The sequence below is a fragment of the Malania oleifera genome, chromosome 9 (genome assembly GCF_029873635.1).
Source record: "Malania oleifera isolate guangnan ecotype guangnan chromosome 9, ASM2987363v1, whole genome shotgun sequence".
In the NCBI taxonomy this organism is placed as follows: domain Eukaryota; kingdom Viridiplantae; phylum Streptophyta; class Magnoliopsida; order Santalales; family Ximeniaceae; genus Malania; species Malania oleifera.
Window position 1 is genome coordinate 34,303,482 of NC_080425.1, and position 23,620 is coordinate 34,327,101.

At 36.1% G+C, this 23,620-nt stretch overlaps 1 protein-coding gene across 1 annotated transcript in view; it reads right to left on the reverse strand.

Moving 5' to 3' along the window:
• Nucleotides 1–349: 349 nt before the first annotated feature.
• Nucleotides 350–23,620, reverse strand: part of LOC131164530 (plastidal glycolate/glycerate translocator 1, chloroplastic) — a 30,109-nt gene continuing 6,838 nt past the window's right edge. Inside the window, exons 5-8 of the mRNA XM_058121793.1 lie at nucleotides 21,344–21,453; nucleotides 20,573–20,750; nucleotides 20,251–20,380; nucleotides 350–825 (exon numbers count right to left, since the gene is read on the reverse strand). Coding sequence (XP_057977776.1) covers nucleotides 675–825; nucleotides 20,251–20,380; nucleotides 20,573–20,750; nucleotides 21,344–21,453 — 569 coding nt within the window. The 3' untranslated portion in view covers nucleotides 350–674. The remainder of the gene's footprint in view (nucleotides 826–20,250; nucleotides 20,381–20,572; nucleotides 20,751–21,343; nucleotides 21,454–23,620) is intronic.

Sequence of the window (23,620 nt, forward strand, 5' to 3'; positions counted from 1 at the left end):
GACTCATTGGCCCAGAATGAGCTGACACAACTACAAGAAGAATGACTCAACAAGCCAACAATGTCACAATAGGCTTTTGTAGCTTTCTATGTCAACAAGAGGGTAGATTATGTGTTATACATGAGTCTCAGTGACTAGTCACCTAATACGCTACTACTTATATGCAAATAGAAACAATTTTTGTTGGACTCTGTTTCAGGCATTGATTATTGTAATGGTAATGAGAATGGGAAGGAACGAAGAAAGAGAGAGGAGAGGGAGTAGGAGGAAAAACCTCCACCCACCCCGCTATAACCCCCCCCCCTTCCACGTAACCCCGAACAAATTATGTACCTAATCATAGCAACAGTTCTCTAAATACCCACTTAATATACATCACATGCAACTAGGGCAAAGGATTATCTGTCGAGGCTTGCAATGGACCATCCATTATATACACACACATATACATAACATGTTTCTCATGAACAATCGAACTATCAATGGCACGTTCCATATAAACATGGGTAGATGATAGTCCTCTGGATCCCCTGCCAAACTGAGGAATCGTTGGCTACAGCGAATGCTAATCAATGATAAATTAGCCAATATACGGGTTCTCTCTCCCAATATGAGCTAAATGGTCCCGTTGAAGAGCTCAAATTGTACATCTTGAAATTCAAACTTCTTGTTATTCATCCAACTATTGCGATCAAGCTTTGCCTCACTTCTGGTATTGAGCAAATCAAGGAGCCAAATATACCAGTGAGAGCATAAGCAATGGCACAAAATGGTAGAGCCTCTGGTTCTTTCGCGGACAGTGCTGCTGTTCCCAATCCATGAGCACTGAAACAGACGAGGAGAGTGATCAGTTAAAGCATTATACTAAAGTTCTGAATTAGACAATTTTCAATTTAATGGTCTGAAAATGAATCAGGTGACAAGATGGAGAGCAAAAGGGATAATATGATGTATCTTGTCAATAAGGGCTCTATGCCATTAGAGGAAGATAACATGAAAAATATGAGTTGGTCAATGATTTTGATCTTGGTAAATTCCTGTTGCTAAGTACTTTGAATCATAAGCTGATAAGGAGCCAAGCTGGAATCTGTATCATGTATAAGTATCGTAGAGTGAAAATGAAGATAAGGGAATCCACAGTACATCATTTTGAGGCATCAGGGAATTTATAGTCAACAACTTGCAAACAGAATCATAATGAGCAATTTCCTGTGTCTCAAATAACTTCCTAAATGTAGTTGTCAATAGACAGGGAACGTTATCATTTCCTCTTTTTTTATTTTTTTTATTTTTTCAAAGAAAGATGAAGTCTGGAGGTGGTGCACGTCGAAGCTGCAGGTTGAGGACTATCTCAACAACACGATGTTCATACACTTAATATTCATACATATCATGTTAAAAGGGAATATTTTGGGACACGGTAAGAAGGAAAGTTGTCTTATAATGCAAGGCAAGTAAAATAGAATGCTTAGAGAAGTGTAAGCCAAAATTGAGGAAGACGAGACGGATGAATGGCAATATTACATACAATACCACAAGCAACATACAGTGTCATTTTCGAACAAGATCAGGGCAAAGTCATTTAAGTGGTGGCAAGACAATGGAGACTGGTGAATGCAGCAGAAAGAGCAGTGCTTGGTTCAATATAAAGGCAACAATGAAAAGAAGATCCAAAAGGGGAGGGGGGGGGGGTGTGGGGAGGAGAGGAATTGGCTAATATAGGTTCTAGTGGAGGATGCACCCCTAGCTACATTTAAATGGAAAAAAGGAGTTGCCGAAAAAAAAAAAAAAAAACCGTAGTCAAGAAAATTGAACTATACATCATCAAGAAATTTAAATGAAACTAAAACATAAGAAAACTAGCTATGCTTCCATTTATAGCATCAATAAACAAAATATTGTGAATGTTTTGTTCTAAAGAGGATTTTATAAATTATATTTTGTCTCACCTTAAGAGACTATAAAACAAATAACAATTTTGTTAGCTATATGTCGAACTTGAAACCATTCTTGGAAACCTAAATATATATTTAATTCATCAATCAATCTTCACTGAAGAATATTTTTTCAAGACCTGAAGTCTCATATGAACAAACTCTTCTTAATCCATACTATATACTTCTTTGTTTTAAAATTTTAATCTTCGGAAAAATTAGTTCTATTAGGAATATAAAGTATAAATTTTTGAAAAATAAGAAAACTTAGTTCAGCTATAACAAAATATTATCAATTCATCTAAAAATATAAAGACCTAACTAGATAATTATATTACAAATTTAGATAAAATAAGTCAAGACAGCCATGTGAGAAAGTTTTAAATTTTCTTGTAAAAAATTATCTTATTATTATTATTATTATTATTATTATTATTATTATTATTATATGTTTTTATATATTTATGTGCATATATATCACACTTTACTTAATGCAAAGAAAAATAGAATGTGCACATAGATACATTAGATATCCCTTTTTAAACTATGTCGATACTTTATTTATAAATTGAATTGACAAATGCTAATCACAGGGTGTGTCAAAGAATATATAAAAACTAGGATAGGAATCGGTAGAATATAACTCGGGGGGCCAACGAGGGTATAAAGTTAAACGACGTTCAAACTGAATAATTTAGAAATTAAATTAAATTAAATTTAAATATATTTACTTAATTATTTACTTGCAACAACTATAACTAGTGTGTTTGTGCATATAATTTTAAATTAAATTTTGAGGATTTAAAAATACAAAATATATTGTGGTCAATTTCAATTTCAATTGCAAAAGATGATGAAAATTAGTAGCAAAACAAGAAAATTTTAAATGAGATTTTGGAAACTATTGAATGACATAGTAATGAATTATTTAGAAATAAAATATTGTAAATAAAATGCATAATATATGCATAAGGCGAGTAATATGTAATGACTGTAAAAGAATAAGCATATAAAAACTTCAATTAGAATAAATGAAATTCATTAAGCAACTCAACTAATTCATATGCAAATTGCAAATGTAAGTTACTATAGCTTTGTTGAAAATCCAAGCACTTTAACTTCCATTGAAATGACATTTATTTTAATAAAAGTCTTTGAATTTATAGAAATTTATTAGAGAATTAGCAAACTCTCAAAAATCTACACCAAAGTTTATAAAAAATAGGTATTGTATTGAGTTAATATTGGAGGATTTCAAAACTCAGTTTTCAATTTCCAATTAAATTCGTTCCATAGTGATATTTTCTACAATTTCAGGGAAATTTTTACCATGACTTGCAGCAGAGACACAGAAGAGCACACAGAGACATTCATATCATATATAAATGGTTAAAATGTGCATTTAGAGTTCCATTAGACACTTGTGGGATTTTCTTTTTTTTTAATTAAACTGACCACTGAATTCAAGTATCATCTACATAATCATGCATACCAAATTTCAACAATCAGATACACAAATGTTTTTATTTTTTATTTTCTTTGATAAACAAAGAATTGTATTAGAAGAGAAGAGAAAAAAAAAAAAAGCAAAAATAAAACAAGGAGAATAAGAAAATCATCCTTTTACAGCAAGAAAACCAGATACAAGATCACAGAAAAACAGAAAACAACTCAATGATGTAGAGCCAACCGACCACTGTAAGTCTTCCAAAGAAACATGTTGAAATAAACCACTTAACGAAACCCACAGCAATGCAAGATAAACCACTCTACTCCAAAGAAAATTTTTAGTGGTAGCCATACTTCTGAAGATTCTAGCATTTCTCTCCAACCTAACACACCAAATAATAGCCATAACAGTGCACCACTACAAAGCTTTCTTGTCCTTGCCAACTCCCCAAAATATAATAGTAAAAAAAAAGCTTTCAATGTGGAGGGACGAACCCAGATTTCACCAAAGATACCAGAGAAGTTATTCCAAATGGCCAAGTGAAAGGGCAATTAGGCAACAAGGCCTTATTAGGTCCTCTCTTTTGAAGCAAGTCATTGGTATCGATTTTCTCAAGTATTGCAGTACAAGCTTTTATTTTTGAGACAACTTAAGCGATTCAAACCAAAGTGTACAAGGCAAAAGAGGCCACATTAGGATCGTGAGTCAGTTAGGAAAAAAGCGACTTACAAGAGAATTCCCAAAAAGTATCTAAGCTCCAAACCATTTTATCCCCAAATGATCATGAAAAGAGTTAAGCAAGTTGGTCAAAAGATTCAACTCATTGATCTTTCTCTCATTAAGATTTCTCCCAACATGGAAGTCCTGAGAATGCCCATCCTTTTGCAAAATAAGAAAAGTAGAAATTAAGATATCATGAAGATTCGATAACCGAAAGAGATGAAGACATTCAAGAGCCAAATGTGTCTCCCCCACCTAAAGGTCCGCCCAAAAACAATTCTCTCCCAATTACCCACTATATACTGGACTTTGGGAAGAAAATGATAATAAATCTGAGATGCAAACTTCCAGGGTCTCGAGTAAGTAATATTAAATCCCACTTCAGCATCCCACTCATTTTGTAGTAGACCAAATTTAGTGTAGATTAACTTATGCCAACGAGAATTAAATTATAAAGGAAAACACCATAACTATTTCCCCGTTCTAGAGTAGTTGGATTGTTGAGATGATGTTCTCTCTATTAGGGATCTAGGAACAATAATCACACACACAAGCAAAATAAGAACACTAGATTTATGTGGTTCGGTCTAATCTGACCTACGTCCACGGAGCACACCGAATATACTATAACTTGGGAGAAAACAAGAGGAGGAGACACAACTAAACTCACACTTTTCTCACACTTTCTCCTCCCTCTCCCTCACCTTCGCACTTCCACACTCCTACGCGACTTCATGCACCCTTCACACAACAAAATGTTCTTATTTTATAGATAACAGAGGATAGATATAGAAAGGAAAGGCGTTAATACAATTCTTATGGGGATTAATGAGCCGGGGGTATTTAATGGATTATTTTAGCACGTATATTTGTGTTTTTGATGGAATGAATTGGCAATGCGCTGTAGTATCTTTTAAGGCGTTTACATGTTTCAGTTTCCATTTCAGCTTAACATCTCCCACTGCGACGAAGATTTACATCTCACTAGTATATAGATAACGATCGTGCTCAAATTGTCTTCAAGCATGAAGACCAAATGAAGTTGAGCAAAACTTCAGCTTTTCTGAAGTCACCCCTTTGTCACATATCTCTCGGATTCCCCGGTACCTTGGATTTTTCTAGTGTCAACACTCCATCCTCTAATAGAGATCTGACGAAATGATACATAATCCAATGTATTGGTTCCGGAATGAAATGCGGAGTTCTTTGCCAGATGTATCACACTTGACGTGATGTGCAAAACATTTCTTCCTGCTTTATTCCGAGCTCTGTTAACAAATCTGAGCCTAAAAAATAATCTCTTTACTGGCCTTGTCATATATACATACTAAGTTCTGTAGGAGATAGAACAATAATTTCTATATTGTGACATCCAACTAACAGTTTGCTATGCAACAGGAACACTATTTGGTAGTGGGTTTGCTTCTGCAATGTTTACCAATTTTTACCTGCAAAATCAGCATCAACATCCCTCGAATTTCAAATCTCCTTGCGAAACATAGACACTTATCAATAGTGCCACGTTTAGATATTTCTAAAATCCAATATCAACGCGTCCCAATGAGTCTTCCTGGATTTGACTGAACCTGGTGACAGCTCCCACTGCTTGACTAATGTCTGGTCTCGGTACACCAAACGACATTGGGAATTCCAATGGCTGAGGCTAAGGGTACTTAGCCATGAAGTCGCTTCTCTTCAGATTCTGTCTGGGGAGCTTGACCTTTAAGAGACCGAGAAAGTGACCGGCCAATGGGTATGTATTTTTGCTTGGCACGGCTCAGTTTGAATCTATACAACGTGGATAAAAAATTTTTTTATGACCTTCGACTGAGATAACCGCAACGTTCCTGTTGCTATTCTCTGGAGATTGCTTCCCAAGTTCTGCTTGGCTTAACCCCAAGTCTTCATGGTGTCAAACTCCTCTAAATTGTTGCTTCAATTTCATGGATCTTCTCCCACATCTAGTTCATGCAACGAAACATGTCATCGACATTATAGGCAATAGTTATGATATAGCCTAGAATGATACCCTTGAAGAGAGAACAGTGGGCGACATTTGGAGACTTCTGAAAATCTTTCTGCGCATAAAGATGTCGAATTTCTGTTACTATTGCTGGGAGCTTGTTTGAGGACCACAAGCTCGTCTTCAATGTGCACACAAGATCCCTTACTTTACTGAGAAAGGAAGCTTATGGTTGATGCCATTGTAAATCTCCTCATCAAAGATTACCAGAAAAATGTTGTTCTCACATCCAATTGCTCGAGATGCAGGCCCCTTGAGACAAGCTCAAGATTGATATGATGGTTGTTTAACTTTACAACCAGTGTAAAAATTTAGGTAGTAATTCTTCCTTTGCTCGAAGTTTTTGACTACCAACGGGCTTTGTATCCCTGGGATCCGTCATAACTCCTCTTTGATCTTTGTCCACCCACTTGTTGTGAAGAGTTTCTTACCTTTGGGCAACTAACTAGTTCCACGTTTGTTGAAGTAACCGGACTCATCTCCGTCTTCATTGAAAAGCTCCCATTACTCTAAATCTACGCCCCTTGACATGTTTCATCATAGCATTCGAATTCCCCTCCATCTATAAGAAGTAAATAATTCATATACCTCTTATTTGGTACATGCTGTCAAGAAGATCTCCTAAGCTCCGGAGCTAGAGTAGGAGGCGGTGGTGTGACAATTTGCTCCACAGGTTCCTCTGCATGAAGACTCTCGGCATTTTGCTATTGTGTCTCCTCTACCTGAGGATTCTTGGTGTTTCGCTGTTGTGTCCCGACACCTTCTAAGACATCATCCAAGTCTACATAGGTTGTTTCATTTTGAACTGGTTCTGCGGGTTCTGTTGGTTCTGTTGTGTGTCTGTCTTTGTACATCACATTTTCATTAAGATTACATCTCTACTTCTGATCACCTTCTTGTTTTCATCATCCCAAATGCGATATCCATACTCATCTTCACCGTAACCGACGAAGGTGCATTTCCGGGACTTTGGATCAAGCTTGCTTTTGACATGATCACTAATATGCACATATTCTACACAACCAAAAACATTCAAATGTAAAAGTCTTACCTCTTTTCCGCTCCATACCTCTTCTAGTAGATTGTTGTCCAATAGTACTGATGGACTCCTGTTAATTAAGTATGCTACTGTATTGACTGCTTCTGCCCAAAACTGCTTTGATAAGCCTGACTAAATACGCATGCTTTTGGCTCTTTCAGTCAATGATTGGTTCATCTGCTCAACTACGCCGTTGTGCTGAGGTGTACTCGGTACAATTCTTTCCATCCTGATACCATGCTCATAGAAGAATTTCTTGAACCCGGTGTCATCATACTCACCACCGTTATTGGTTCTCAGCTTCTTGATTTTCAAACCAGTTTTATTTTCAATCATTGCTTTCCAAATCTTGAAACCATCAAAGACATCAGATTTGTATTTCAGAAAGTAAACTCATACTTTCCGAGAATGATCATTAATAAACGTCACAAAGTAATTCCTTCCACCTGGGGATGAGACTGAGGACGTCGTGGTCCCCATACATCTGAGTTGAAAGTTCAAGTCTCTCCTCCTTTGGGCTTCAAGTATGTCTGAAAAACTAATCTCGTCTCATTCACAAGTATGCAAGACCTCGCAATATCATATCTACTGATGTAGATAACGCAACTTTCCCTTTGAAGTGCTCACACTGAGTCCTTCCTCCTCCCTCCTATTCTCCCCACGCGTGTCTTTCTAACTTTTTTGTCTCTCCCCTTTACTACCCTTGTTCTATTATTCACTCCACCGCTTTTCCCTTTCTCTTTCATCATTTTCCGCATGTACAACCCTCCTTAATCCCATTTCTCCTCTCTCCATACCCTTCTTTTCTTCTATCTTTCTACGGTCTTTTCATCTACTGTACGTTTATTTCTTTTTCGTTGTTTGTTCGTACTTCTCCCTCTCTCTGCGCTTATCACCTACTTTCAATCTTCTCCCTCTACCTGCTTCCTCCTCCCTTCGATTGTCTGGTTCTCTCTTCTCTCCATCTCCTCCACCTACTTCATATTCTTTGACTTCTCAATCATGTGAACGATGTAGTTTTGATGTAAAGTGCTATAGTCATTTCCTTATGCAAACGAAATAGAAATTGCACAAACATTAGAAGTCATTTAAAATGCTCCACTTTTCTTACCTCGTTGCATTGTCAGTGCACCCGTATACTCTGATCAGCCATCGACCAATGAATGTGTGGTGTATCCATCATCTGCTAGTCGACTAGGTGCACCAAAACTAAGATCAAGTCGTCTTAGGTCTGAATATATCTGGAATCTTACAGCCTTCCATACTGACTTGCTTCATCTTGATTTTCACAATTCCGCTTGCCCAGTTATGTTGCACAAGGTTGATGCATTGCAAATGTTGCCTTACCAAAGCACCTGTGCTTTACTCCTTTAGGTAATCTTTACTGCAAGTGGCATGAAATGAGACTCAAGAGTCTAAGACCCAAGACTCCTTACTCTCCAAAGAGCATATCAACATATCACCTTCTTCTGAAGCAACATTTGCTTTTGTATTTGCCTCATATTCCTTTCTTGGACCTTTGCACTGGTTTCTAAAATGACCGAACTTTCCACAGTTCCAGCACTCAATGTTCTTTGTGCCTTGGGAACCTCTGGAATTTCTGGATTTGGACCGCCTGGTCCTAGATCTGCCGTGATTGTTTGATCGTCCATGCCACTCCTTTGCAAGAATCTATCTAGGGTGCCACGTTGAAGGGTACCCTTAAGGTTGTAACTGTGTTTGATATCCTTAATCTTCTGTCAAAATCATGCTGACAACTTTATCAAAGTTCAGTTTTGATTTTCCTACAGAACTACTGATCACAGTAACACCACCTTTCCAACTCTCAGGCAACTGACTAAGAATCAATAAGGCACGGATCTCACTGTCAAACTTGAGTTCAACTGAGACGAATTAATCTAACAGCTCATTGATATTATTTAGATGTCTACTAAAACTTTCACCCGCGGACATGTTCATGGTAAATATCTTCTTCATTAAGTGTACCTTATTGGTGGCTGATGGCTGCTCATACATGTTGGAGAGCTCATCCATAAGAGACTTTGTGATTGTCATATGCTTGATATTGAAGGCAACAGACTTTGCCAGCATCATCCTGATAGCTCCGAGAGCTTTTCGATCAAGCAACTTTCACTCGTCCTCCTTCATGGAATCTGGCTTTCCCTTCAATGGTAAGTGTAACTCCTTACCAAACAAGTAGTCCTTAATTTGCATCTTCCCGAAACCAAAGTTGGTGCCTTTAAACATCTCGATCTTTGAGCTCTATTCGTTCGACATCTCGATTTGTCAATCCAGAGATGGAATCAGCTCAAACGGACAACACGGTTGGATCCGGAATAGCTGAAAACCTTATAAATGGTTGAAGTTGTTCGAAAAACGAACCTAAAATGACTCTGAAAATCTGGTCAAACTCTTTGGTCAAAATCGATCAACTTTCTGTTAAACTTAATGGAATATATTCCCACTTAATGGAAAATTCTGACGCCATTACTGACACCGTTAACTAGTTGCTGACGTGGTAGGTGGGGCCCAATGATGACGTGACGCTGACGTGTCAGTGGGGCCTAGTGCTAATGTGTCTACTGACGTGGCAGTGGAGCCCAGCAATGATTGTGCTAAATTACACCAGGTAAATTCTATGGGAAGTGAGGGGTCACAATAGACCGCTTAAGTCTCACTTTCCTAGACAGAATTTTTCTTAAGCACGTAATCAGCACAATATAGCTCATGGGACCTCAAATCTGGCGACTATGCTCCGATCTGGAAATTTTGCTTTGATCTGGCAAGTTTGCTACAATCTGTCTCTGATACCACTTGTTAGGGATCTAGGAACAATAATCACACACACAAGCAAAATAAGCACACAAAATACGAACACCAGATTTACGTGGTTCGATCTAATCTGACCTACGTCCACGGAGCACACCAAATATACTATAACCTGGGAGAAAAACAAGAGGATGAGACACACACTTAACTCAACTCTTCTCACACTTTTCTCTCTCTCTCTCTCTCTCTCTCTCTCTCTCACCTTCAGCACTCTCACACTCCTTGCTCACTCACTTCACTTGCACACTTCACACAACACAAATGTTCTTATTTATAGATACATAGGATAGATATAAAAGGAAATGAGTTATTGCATTCTAAAGGGATAATGAGCACGTGGTATTTAATGGATTATTTTAGCACGTGATAATTGTGTTTTCGATGGAATGAATTTGGCACGCGGCTGCAGCTCATCCTCTTTAAGGTGTTTCCATTTTTTCCGTTTCCATTTCAGCTTAACACTCTCCCCAATGCTGCCCTCCTTTATGATAGCAAGAATGACAAACACGTCCAAACATCTTTCTCCTGTACTTTTTGGCCTAAAACCAATCTTCTTTGCTAACTTAAACCTAAAACCAAATTGAAGACCCAACACCTCCTTAGTATTTGACCCTATATCCACCAGTTAGACCTATCGTTCCCTCATACAAACCCTTACAATGCCTGCGGCAGGTCATCCTTGGCTTTAGGATTCGCTCAAGTCCACCAATGACAAAGAGTGATTGATCGATTCTTAACCTAGTCGATTAACCATTTAACAAAGATGAATCTTCTTTGACAATCATACTTCTTTGAGACACCTTGCTCGACCATCAGGAGAATCTTTCTCCTAGAAATTGATCTCAGCACAGTCGTCGCACACGAGCATACAATCAGAACACCCTTTAGCAAATCATCCTTGGTATTCAGAGGCAATCGGTGAATACTCTTTCGGCCTTCAAAGAACTCTTTTCTACGATTGTTATTCTCATGAGTGGTGGACGAGATGGTTACCTGATTATTTCGACTCAATTTCATTATAGTTTTTATTTTTGAAGAATAGGGGGGACCAGTGGTTTGTCAGGTAAAAAGTTGTTTAGGTAGGGAGGTCATTCATCAGTGTGGGTTGAACGCAAAACCTTCTATGCTAATCGTCCTGAGCCCTCAATTTTCTAGATTTAGGAGTTTTTATGGAGAAAGTTTTCGTATATTGCTCTAAAGAAAGAGGAATTTATTAGGATCATGAAGATATTGGGGGTAATATGTGAAGGAAAGTGAGGAGTAGACAAATTTAATCGAGGAGGCTTAGACTTATAAGGTGAAGGAACTTGGGCCTCAATTAAATTTTGATTCAATGAAAAAGGAGATTTCTTCGTATATAGAAGGGGAATGCAAGAGGAAAACGCAGCATTTTATGTGTTCCTAAGAGTAAGAAAAGTGAAGGCTGGAGAAATCTTTTTGAAGCACTTATGCAGCTTTCTTGTGATCATAACAAGCTTATTGCCTTTAGATGTTCAGATTGTGGTTCCTTAAACATGATAAGACATGAAAGGTTGGAGCATAGCTGGGGGTAGTGGGCTAAGCCTTATCTGAAGAGTTGTTGGGTCTATACCAGAGGACAACAAAATAAATGCTTATAGCCAGTCCCAAGGGAATACTAAAGATAAAAGTGAGGAAAAGAGTGGGGGCAGAACTGAGGCAGAAATTAAAGAAGCCCAAAGGTAGAAGGGTTTAGTGAGCATACTAAAATGATTTCAATCTCTATGGACAAGATTGAGCGACCTAAAGACACGATGACAGAATTAGGGAGAGAAGGGTTATTTAGTTGAAGGGGAGGTAGAGTTTTCAGTTGATATACTTATGCAAAGGGACAATTTAGAGGATCAAATAAAAAAATCACGTCAGTAGAAATAGAGCAGTACCTTTTCCAAAATTGATCCAAGCTGCAATAAGGGATCATTTTCTATTGAATATGAAGATACTCAAATAGATGATGATGACGATGAGAGGTTTTTAGATGCAGATGATGATGTCAGCATCTTTTGTGATTTTGATTCTGGCTTATTAGTTGATCAGCTAAGAAGTGAGATAGAGATGAGAGTAGAAGAGAATTGATAAAAACATGCTGGGGACTTGAGCATGACAAAAGAATGGAAGAGATAGTATGGAGTACGAAACAACCACTCACACATTAGCTTACGCAGGAAGAGAGGCCTTTATTGTCCTCTGATTTATTAGGCAAGGGTGAAAAGGTTTTGTTAAGCACATGTCTGATCATAGCAAAATTTTGATTGATGAGAGGCTTTTGTACCTTCCTGGGCCTATTCTTGAAAATGTAGTCATTGGTGTTAGTCCTCCAAATGTCAAGAGAGGTAGTGATGAGGAGACAATTGATCCAGTGGGCGATCTGAAGTCTTCGGAACCTAGAAAAAATATTCTTCCTATTCTTGTTCAGTCCTTTTTTCCTATTGAGTCTTTATGCCACAATGAGGGAACTAATGGGGGGAGTGACTTTAGTGTTGGTCAAGGGCCTAGTGGGAGGGACTATAGAAACGCAAACGTTTTATATGATATAAGGTTAAAGTTAGTGAATCTTGTAGGTGTTGAGGTCAAGTTGGGTTTGAGTCCAAAAACTTATGAGAGGGGGAAAAAAAAAAAGAAAAGAGGGTGGAAAAAGAATTAAAAAATCTGGTTTCTTGCATTAATTATGGCAGAAGGAGGTAGGCATGGAATGGGTGTAAGCATGTTAGATTATGAAGATTATTAGTTAGAATGTTCGGGGTTTAGGGGATGCTAGGAAAGTTGTTTGATTAGGGAGGCTTTACTTAGGATCTCTATCAATATTGTTTTAATTCAGGAGACTAAGCTTGAGTTGGTAGATGGGGAGGTTGCTAGAAGGATTTGGGAAGGGCAATATAAGGATTGGGTTTTTGTACCCTCTGGGGGTGCAGCAAGGCGCATTATGGTGTTATGGGATACTCGGTTTATTACAAAAGTGGGTATTTTAGTGGGTTTTTTCTCTCTTTTGGTCCTTCTTGAAATTAGAGATTGGGGTCAATGGTGGATTTCCCCTTTGCACGGTCCCTTTATGCCTGCTTTAGGGATCCTTTTTGGGATGAGCTTTATTTTGTTTCTGGGTTTTGCTTGCCGAGTGGATTGTGGGTAGTGATTTTAATGCAGTCAGGTTCCTTTAGGAAAAAAAGGGGGTGGTAGGGTAATAAACCTACGTAGAAGTTTGATTTGGTTATTAGGAAGTGTGGGTTGAGGGATCTTCACTTGGGTAATGCCAATTTTATGTGGTTAGTAGGTGGGGCTAGGGAGGTGGCTCATAGAGTCAATAGGTTCTTATTTTCTAATGAATGGGAGGAGGAGTTTCCTAATCTATCTCAAGTAGTATTATCTAGACCCATGTCTGATCATTTTCCTATACTCTTAGAATCTAGGAAAGTGCCTTGGGGCCCCACCCCTTTCAGGTTCAAGATATGTGGTTAGACCATGGCTCTTTTCAATCCTTGATTAGGGATTCGTGGAGAGAAGATGTGGAAAGAGGTTGGGAGGGGTTTAGATTTATGAAGAAGTTGAAGAGGTTGAAAGAAAAACTAAAAGTATGGAACAAGGAGGTGTTTGGAGATATTAGGGTTCAAAAGTCTACTATTCCAGGAGATTTGGAAGAGTTAGACAGAAAGGAAAAATCAGTGGCCCTTTCAGGGCAGAAGGGGCTAAAATGATTTCTCTGAAAAATGAACTAGAAGAGCTAATCTTTAAGGAAATGAGAAGCTGCAGGCAAAAGACAAAGTTTTAAGTGGGTTAGAGATTGAGATTGTAATTCTAGATTTTTTTTCATAGGATGGCTAATGGGAAAACGAGAAAGAATTTGATAAGGGAGATGGAAGAAAGGGGGGTTATTATCACGGACTCTAATAGAATTGCTTTGAAGATCACAGATTTTTATTATAATTTGTATTCTAAGGAGGATGAGAGTAGATTGATGGTGGATGGATTAGAGTGGGATCCTTTGCTTGTTGATTAGATATCCTTGTTAGAGAGACCTTTTGAGGAAGAGGAAGTTAGGGCCAAAGTTTTTGGGAGGGAGAGGGATAAAGCTCTTGGGCCTGATGATTTTAATTTGGCTTTTTATTAATATTGCTGGACGGTGGTGAAGAATGACCTTATGAAGGGTTTTAATGAATTTTATTGAAATGGGGATCTTAGCAAGAGTATTAATTCTACTTTTATCACTTTGGTTCCAAAGAAAAATAGATCCATCAAGATTTTTGATTATAGACCAATTAACTTAGTTTCTAGTGTTTATAAAATAATCACTTAAAGGTTAGCTAATAGGTTATGTGTGGTGCTTGATAAGGCTATTTCTAAGGCCCATAGTACATTTATGGGGGGAAGACAGATTAGGGATGCAATTATGATTGTGAATAAAACCATTGAGGATATTAGGAGGAAGAAGAAGGAGTTTGTTTTTAAGTTGGATTTTGAAAAAGCTTATGATAAAGTGAGCTGGAATTTTTTGGATAAGATTTTAGTGAGGAAGAAGCTTGGAGAAAGATTAAATGGATGAAATGTTGTATGTTTAATGTGAATTTTGTAGTGATAGTGAATGGTGAGCCTAAATCTTGGTTTAGGGTCACAAAGGGGATTAGACAAGGGGATCCTTTTTCTCCATTTTTGTTTGCATTAGTGGTGTAAAGACCCGGAAATTTAAAAGGATTAAAATAATTAGAAAAAAAATAAAATAAAAAAACAGATAAATAAATAAAAGGAATGGCGTGGGAAAAAGAAGAAAAAAAAATTAAAATTAAAGAAATTAAATTAAATTAAGATAAATTAAATAATTAAATAATTAGTTATTAAATTAAATATTTTTACATTGGATTTAAAAAAAAACTAATTGAATAAGAGAAATATATATATATATATATATATACTTATATAGTAGATTAATATAATATATAAATATATATATGTATATATGTATATATTTATATAAATATATATAATAAGTATAAGATAAGATTTATATATATATATATATATAAAAAGTAACTGACAGAAGATAAAAGAAGAAGAAGAAAGAGAAGGAACAGAACTGGCACGCCCCCCCCCCCCCTCTGCAAATCTTCAGCGAGCCGCACCTCCGTCTTCGTCTCTCCTTCTCTCTCAATTACTCGGCGAGCTTGCGACGGATTGGGAAACGGAAGGTGCCGTTGGAATCCTGGTTCCGCTTCCGACATTCCTACTGGAGCATATTTTTCGTGGGAACGGCTTAAGCACTGCTCCTGGGAAAAGGTAATTTTTTCCTATTTTCTCAATTTTGCCGTTAATATGTGGTTAAATTGACGAACGGACACCACCACGGGGTCCTAATTGTCGTCATCGTCATTTTGGCGTATGTAATTTTCCAATTTGGGTTTTCTAGGCCCTACTCCAAAGTGAGAATGGGAATTGAGAATTTGGCTAAATTTAAGGATATAATTATTTATTTAGGAATTATGGCCCTAGGAAATATTTAAATAATATTTTATTCAAGAATAATTTATTGGAACTAGGAATTTAATTTCAGGGTCCGAGTGAGCGCCGCAGGTATTTTTCAGAGTCCCTGTTGGCCTAATTCAAGAAACCAGGTAAGGGAAAAATATATATTTAATCAGAATTTTTATGAATTTAATGAAAAAATAAATTGTGTTATATGTACATGTATATGTTTCGGTATGGGTAAAATCCCAACTATTTAAATTATATTTCCTTCGAGTTTAGGGTTGTTTTTTAGATATGTATATGCGAAAATGAACTGATGAAAGTGGGAAATATTTTCAGGATAATTAAGTAAGAAATGAAAGGTATTTTCAGTATATAAACATTAAATGTTAGTTGACTTATTTTACAAGCACTATAAGAATTTTATTGCTAAATTGTGTGGCACGAGAATCTGTGCAAATATATGTTAAATGTATGAGATGCAGGCTAAGTAAGTAAAACAATGAAAATAATATATGATATGAACAATGTTGCCTGAGTATGTTAAATGCAACCATGTAAATGTAAGACAGCTGAAAGACAGCCATGTTAGCAGATCTAACACACTTCTGTATAGACTAACTGATGACAGCTAAAAGGAGCTGTGTTAGCAGATCTAGCACGTTTCTACATAGACTAACTGATGATGGCTAAAGACCAGCTGTAGTACGAAATAATGAAATGAAATGTTATGCAATGAAATGACGATGAAATGACAATGAAATGAAATGACAAAGGTAAATGATGTAAATGGGAAAGAGTTACTTAAAGTGAAATGAAATGCAAAGTTAAGTTATGAACAGGAATGAATGTGCATGAATGTATAATGACAGAAAAGAATGATGTATTATGATAATAGAAGTATTTATGTATGTAAAACATGTTATGATTGGGCGAGACATACTCTTTGCCTGAGGGCTTACTGAGTAAGGCGAGTGCACTAGTAGCTTCAGATGTGGCAGTAGCTGCATAATGCACTAGGGCAGAGGGAACCTACTTGTATGGGTGGGTAGAATTCCCTATCCTTAGGGTTTTTTCCGGTAAACTATTGTTGAATGCATGAGTACGAGATCAATTTAACACTTGAGGGCTTACTGAGTAAGGTGAGTGCTCTGCTATGTTTTAATTGTGACCTTAGGGTTACCTAAGTATCAGAGCAGAGGGGTGCTACTTGTATGGGCGGGTAATCACCCCTATCCTCGAGTAATCTCGTGGGTTAAACATTTGTATGTGTTTGATTAGGATTAGAAAATGGTTTCAGGAAATTATGTTAATGATTTGCAAATATTATAAAATGATATTTATAAACTCATGTTGGCCACATACTGTTTTAATATATGGTTTCTTCCCTTACTGAGATGTGCCTCACCTAAATATGAATTTTTTTTTTTTTTTTTTCAAGATTTCATCGAGATCGAGCTTAGAGAGCTCGAGGTTCTATAGCATTATTGGGAAATAGTAAAAGAAAATGGTATATTTTTATGTTAATTTTGAGATGTAGAATATTTAAGTTTTATGCCTTTATGTTTTAAGGCTATTGAGTAAGGAATGATTGTGAAATTACTGAATTGTTTTGGGAGTTATATAGATTTATGGAAATGCAGGTGATGAATGATTTAATATGGATTATAGTTAGAATTAGTAAACTCTGATATGATGTTATATGAAGATTATGATTATGTTTTCCGCTGCGTATGTTATGGAATATGATTTATGAGGATATGATCAGGTATAACGCACCAGACCCAGGTTTAAGGGTTTGGGGCGTTACAAGTGGGAGATGTTCTGAGTAGGTAGGTTGATAGGGCAGTAAATATAGGTTTAGTGAAAGGTCCTAAAGGAAGGAGATTATGGCATCACACCTTCAGTTCGCGGATGATACTATCTTTTTAATTGGAGGACTATAAGTCTTCTTTCCTAAATATAGTGGTTCTTCTTCAAATTTTTGAAAGGGTATTGGGGTAGAAAATTAATATGGGGAGGAGTAGAATTGCGACTATTAACCTATCTATTGAGTGTTAAGGAATTAGCCTTGGAAGTTAGATGTGCTGAGTTGGGGTGGCCGATGTCCTATTTAGGGGTAGCTTTGGGGGGCAATCCTAAAGTAGCTAGTTTTTAGGATCCGGTGGTGGAGAGAGTGTCCAAGCAGTTAGGCAGTTGGAAGGGAGCCCTTTTTCCTCTAGGACAGAGGATTACTCTAATCCAAGCTTGTCTTTCTAGTATTCTGTTGTATTTTTTGTCTATTTTTAAAATGCCAATGGGAGTCGCTAGTAATATTGAGAGAATTATGAGAGATTTTTTTTTGTCAGGGATAGACGGTTTTAAGGATCACTTAGTGAATTGGAAGTGGTGTGTAGGACTAAGAGAGAAGGTGGTTTGGGTCTTGTAAATTTGGTGTCAAGGAACATGACTCTTTTGGCTAAATGGCTTTTTTGGTTCCCATTAGAGGTTTCCTCCTTGTGGCATAAAGTTATCAAAAGTAAATTTGGACTTGATGGAAATGGGTAGGATACTAATTAGGTTCTAGACATTCTTCGGAAAGCCCATGGAAAGCTATTTCCTAGATTTACGCTCTTTTTATTCCCAATACCAAATTTGTGATGCTTAAGGAATGTAACATTCGTTTTTGGAAAGATATATGGCTAGGGAATGTCGTTCTAGCCACCTCTTTTCCTCACTTTTTTTGCTTGAGCTCAGGGCAAAATGATCTCATTTCTTCATTTATTGTAGATTTGGAAAGTCTTCTATCTTCTTGGGATTTTCATTTGAGGAGAGCCTTGAACGATAGGGAAACTATTGAATTATCATCTTTGTTGGTTATGTTGAACAATTGTAGGATGTCTTCCGAGGATGATAGTCGATCTTGGTTGTTCGATTCCTCGGGTGTTTTCTCATATAAATCTTTCTTAGATTTATTGGTTGGTACCAATAATTCCTTTCCGCTCTACAAAGTAATCTGAAAGGTCAAAATCCGCCATAAAATTGAAGTGTTTCTTTGGTTGGTTGTGCTTAATAGAATAAATACTAATGATTTGCTACAAATAAGGGAACCTTTAAAGGCTTTATCCCTTGATATATGTATAATTTGTTTTGATTGTTCAAAATCTATTTATTATCTTTTCTTGCATTGTGATTTTGCATGCAAGGTTTGGAATAAGTTATTTAATTATTTTGGAGAATGCTGGGTTTGTCCAAGAACAGTGGAGTTCTTGGCAATATCTTTTGTGGGGTTTAGAAGGAGGAAGGAAGGTATTGCTTCATGGAATTGTGCTTTATTTGCAGTTCTATGGGGCTTGTGGAAGGAACGTAATTTATGTATTTTTTCAGGGAAGAAGATTTCATATTGGTTGGTGTTGGAGAAAGTGCTTTTTATGGCTTCTTTGTGCTGTGTGGGCAATGGAAATTTTAAGGGATGAGTTTCACAGATGTTCAGCAGGATTCGAAATCCCTTCTAAGGGCATGCTGATTCGAGTTTGTTGCATTTTTTTTTGTTTTCTTTTCTTGTTTTGTTTTTCTGGGGTTCCCAGATTTTGTTAAGGAGATGTCTTCTCTCCTGATTGTGCATTCTTTCTTTATCTAATGAATTTCCTTTTTCTATCAAAAAAACAAAAAAAAAAAAATCCCCATTATAGAGATGTTTTTGGACTCCAAGTTGCCTAGACCCAAGCCTCCCTTCCTTTTAGATCTACTCAAAGTGTCCCAACCTACAAGACTAGTCTATACTACACTCACCACTGCTCAACCACAAGAAATCTCTCATCAATTTTCAAGCCTCTGCGTCACTCACAAGAATTCTAGAAAGAGATAATACATAGGAATGGAGGACAGACAAGCATGGATAAGAGTAATACAACCCCCTAAGTATTCAATCTGTACAAGCAATCTAAATTAAAGTTTTGATTTATTCACTGGGAAAAAATTATAGTCATACAAAAGGCATAGAGATATCCAGACAATTTAAAACTTACATAAAATGAACATCTCATATCAGATGGTTGGATTCATGAAAAACAGATAATTGAATTAGCCAAAAATCTTAACCCACAAATGACTAAACCAAATTAATGGATTCTATAAATTATAGAAACAGTACTGAGCTGACATATCACTAGGAACTGAACCAAACAGAAGCACTAGCTGGTTGATCTAGGATCACATGCACATCTAATGCCACAGATTAGCTACAATTTCTTCCGACTTTCATAAGAGTTCACATTTTCCATTTTGATCCAAATGCAGTGACTGCTTACATTTAAAGTTCTGACAAAAAGAGAAAAAGAGGGAGTGGAAACCTTTTAAAACTCCATTTTAATACTCTATTTTTTAATAACATAAATCCAAATTTCAAGAAAAGATTATGGATCTTTAACCACACATTCTCTCTGCTAGTTTCAAGCTTTTGATGACATTACAATGTTCTCTTTGTTTCATTTTCTCACCTCATTTCAAGTGCAACACCTTTTTATTAGAGTGAGGTTAATATGGTTTCAAAACCATCATTATTGCAAATCTCCAACATTTAAGTGTCCTTGTATGCAGCCACTATATTATTCTCCAAATCATCAGTTCTTAAATCAAAACAATAAATGGTTAAGGGTATTGAAATTTGAAACCTGCTACACTATTCTTTCAAATGTTGTCTGTGGGACCATAGTCCCACAGATTATAAAAGTGGAACCCTTTTTTTTTTGTCTTTGTTTATGTAAAATTGAGTATTAATTAATTTATCACCTCTGGGAGTACATACCTAGAGGCTGTAGCTATTCCTCGAGCAATAGGATCGCGGAACTGTAGTTTATCAAGCATTGCTTGCACAAAGTTTGCTCCAACTAGTCCAGTTACTACAACTACAGCAGCAGTAAGAGATGAATTGGCACCTACAACCAATACAGCAAAAAAGAATATTTTTAAAAATAGAATCAAGTATAAACAGGCGCATTAAATGTACAACATGATTTTCTATACAATATTTTTTTATCGTGTTTGATTTAAGAAAACAAAATTTGTCACCGTAAGAAAAATTAAAACCAAAGTAATGTACGGGATACACTTCATAAACATCAACACACCTTCGAAAAAGGACACGATGCTAAGGGCTAGTGCCACAGTAATGCATCTGGGTAATATAGAAACAGTCAAAGATGGTTCTAATCCAATAAGCCGTCCTATGAGGGCAGTCGAATACAACGAAAATATTGTTGAGATAATTACAGATGCAAAAATCTCAGCTGCATGCCTCTTCACAAGCTGAAAAGGAGAAACAAATATCCTTTCAGGAAACAGAAATTTTCCACCCCGTGTCCCAGAGAGAGATATGCCAGTAGCAGCAGTTAGTTGAAACCATATGTATCTAGTGGCATCTGATTCATGCCAAATTTATGAGAATGGCGAACATTTAAGAGCTTCACCAACAATTTTTAAGTGCCATCTTCTATAATTACTTTAGCAGAAGCAACCCATTTGAAATTATTCTCCATCGATGTTAGAATCTACAATTACTTCTCTTGCAAAATTAAGAAAATGGTTTGCATAATTAAGTCAAGTCATTAACTTCATATCTCCTAAACCACAAAAAAAAAAAAAAAAAAAAAATGAGGATCTCATTCATGGTATGGGTCACATTACTAATTTACTATAATATGGCACTGAAGAGAGAGGTGTCCACTAACAAAGTGCAAGGCCGAGGCTGTCTGAAACATTATTAGGTTAATAAAACATACCCAGACCCTGCTCCACTTAACTCAAAAAATTTTATGCCCAACGGCTAGCTTGCAGTAAAAGTATTATAATGATTTTAAAATAAGCAAATCAACTCACTGAATTTGAATAACCATACTTACCTTTCTCTGTTTGAACATCGAAAAGGCAAAAGAAATAATAACAGAACCCAAAAATCCCATTAGAATGTCACCAGCTCCAGGATTAGATGCAGCCTTTGTCAGGTAATATCCTGCATGCATTGATATATGATTACCAAATCAGTCCACTAGATGTACTAACACCCTAAGCTAAAATAGCAAGTGCTGAATGCAAAAGAACATTCTACAATCAAAAGTTAGATACCATGATAAAGGATGGATAAAAACATTAACTCGTGGCTACACACACAAATGCATACATATGCGTGTATATATGTGCATCCAAGTGCCAAATCCAATATGTCTGATAAATAGGCATTATTATAATATTTTTTACCTTATTAATCAATTTACTCATTTGGACTGTACCATTGCCCATACATTTTTTTTTTTAAAATAATAAACGAAGATGCATCAAGAAAAAGGAAAGGAGATTACAACTTAAAAGAGAGCAAGAAATTCTCAAGAAAAAAAAGAACAACAAAATAAAACAGGAAAAAAAATCTAATTAAAAATTAGATAAGAAAACCCAGCTTTTAAACCCTTTCCAACATAATTCCCTAGACACTGCACATTAACTCTTCTTCATCTTTCTTTTACTCCCATCCAAACAAACTTCGTTACCTCTAGGGTAAGAAAGCCACAAGCCCATCTTATCGACCAATTGTCAAGCATCTAAGTTCATCCCATCTATCTCTTCCAGGAAAAATCCCATCCTCACGCTACTGCTCTTTACCCATTCCACCATCCCAAAGATAGAGACACCATCCAAACCTATATATCCCCAAGTAAATCAGACAATTCAAAAACAGAGTCATATTGCTCCCGGAACTTTTCCAGAAGCGAACCACCATCATGATCAAACTAGTTGCATCAGTATTGATATCTGACACATCACTCCATCTTTCCTTATTCTCTTTGCTATCTCTCTCATGTGTATCCTGCTTCAAACACTCAGAAATTCCACAATACATAAACATCCTTCGGCATTTCTTCTTAAAATGTTTGTACATTCTCCCATCAAATTCACCTTGCTTGGCTTCAAAACCTTTTTGCATTTCTACATCTTCTTACATTGCCCATACACTGAACATTGCAAACCTTGAATAGGCGCTCCTATCAAGGCTTAGACCTTTCCATATTTTGATATCTTGCAAAGCTTCTCTACATTAAGACAAGGTATTTCTTGGAATGCATATTGAAGTTTTACATTTCAATTTGAACTAAAACCGATGAAAATCAATAAAAATTAAAAACAAAGAAAAATAAAAATCAATGAAAAAAACATTGATAATTGATGTCGATTTTGATTATAAAAACAATGAAAATTAATATTAAAGCATGGAATTTTTACGAATGTTTAGACATAGATATAATAATTCAAGATTTGGAATTACACTATTATGAATAAAATCAATCAATTGTTGGTATTAGGTGTATTATAACCATGCTAAACATACTCATATTCAATTAATATAAACTAGAGAAGATTTATAAAGACAGTTTTCATTTTACTCAAAATTTTTGTAGTCAAATTTTCAACAAACTTAGTTAAAATTCGGATATTTCAACATAATTCCAGATGATTTGTGAAAACTTCAATAAAAATTAAATATCATTTTGATTTTGAGGGTGTCTTAATATAAATTTTTGACTGGAATTTCAATAATTTTGTGGAATTTAAGACCGTGATGCATATAAATAATGACCCTTTCCCTAAATGAACATGTCCTTGATTACTTTGTTCCCTCACGCCATACTCATTAAATAATTCATGAAAGTGACTACTCCTGTTCTTAACTCATTGTCTATACTCTTGAAGTAGTTCCTTATTTTCTTTAAAGCTACTCATGCATCCATGCATGTTCAGACAAATGTTTCTTTGCATCTTTTGTAACTAACCGCCAATATCAATTAAAAGAATCCAACACCATTAACAACACATAATGTTGTAACCAAGTACATCAATTAAAAGAATCTATTAGCATTGACAACATGTAAATGCCAACTTACACGATGCATAATGGAGGAATAACAAAAGACGTTGATCCTTAATTCTAAATCATTTTGTCAAGTATAGCATGTACAAATGTAGAACAAAGATGTCAATGATATAGTTGAGGCATAAAACCCTTTTTGGTTGGTATCTAGAAGGCTATTTACAAGGCAATGCCTTTACTCCATTAATGGTTTATCTGCTTTTCCATTGATGTGACTTCAAATTATTTTTGCCAAAAGTATTTTCAAAAGGACACCAAA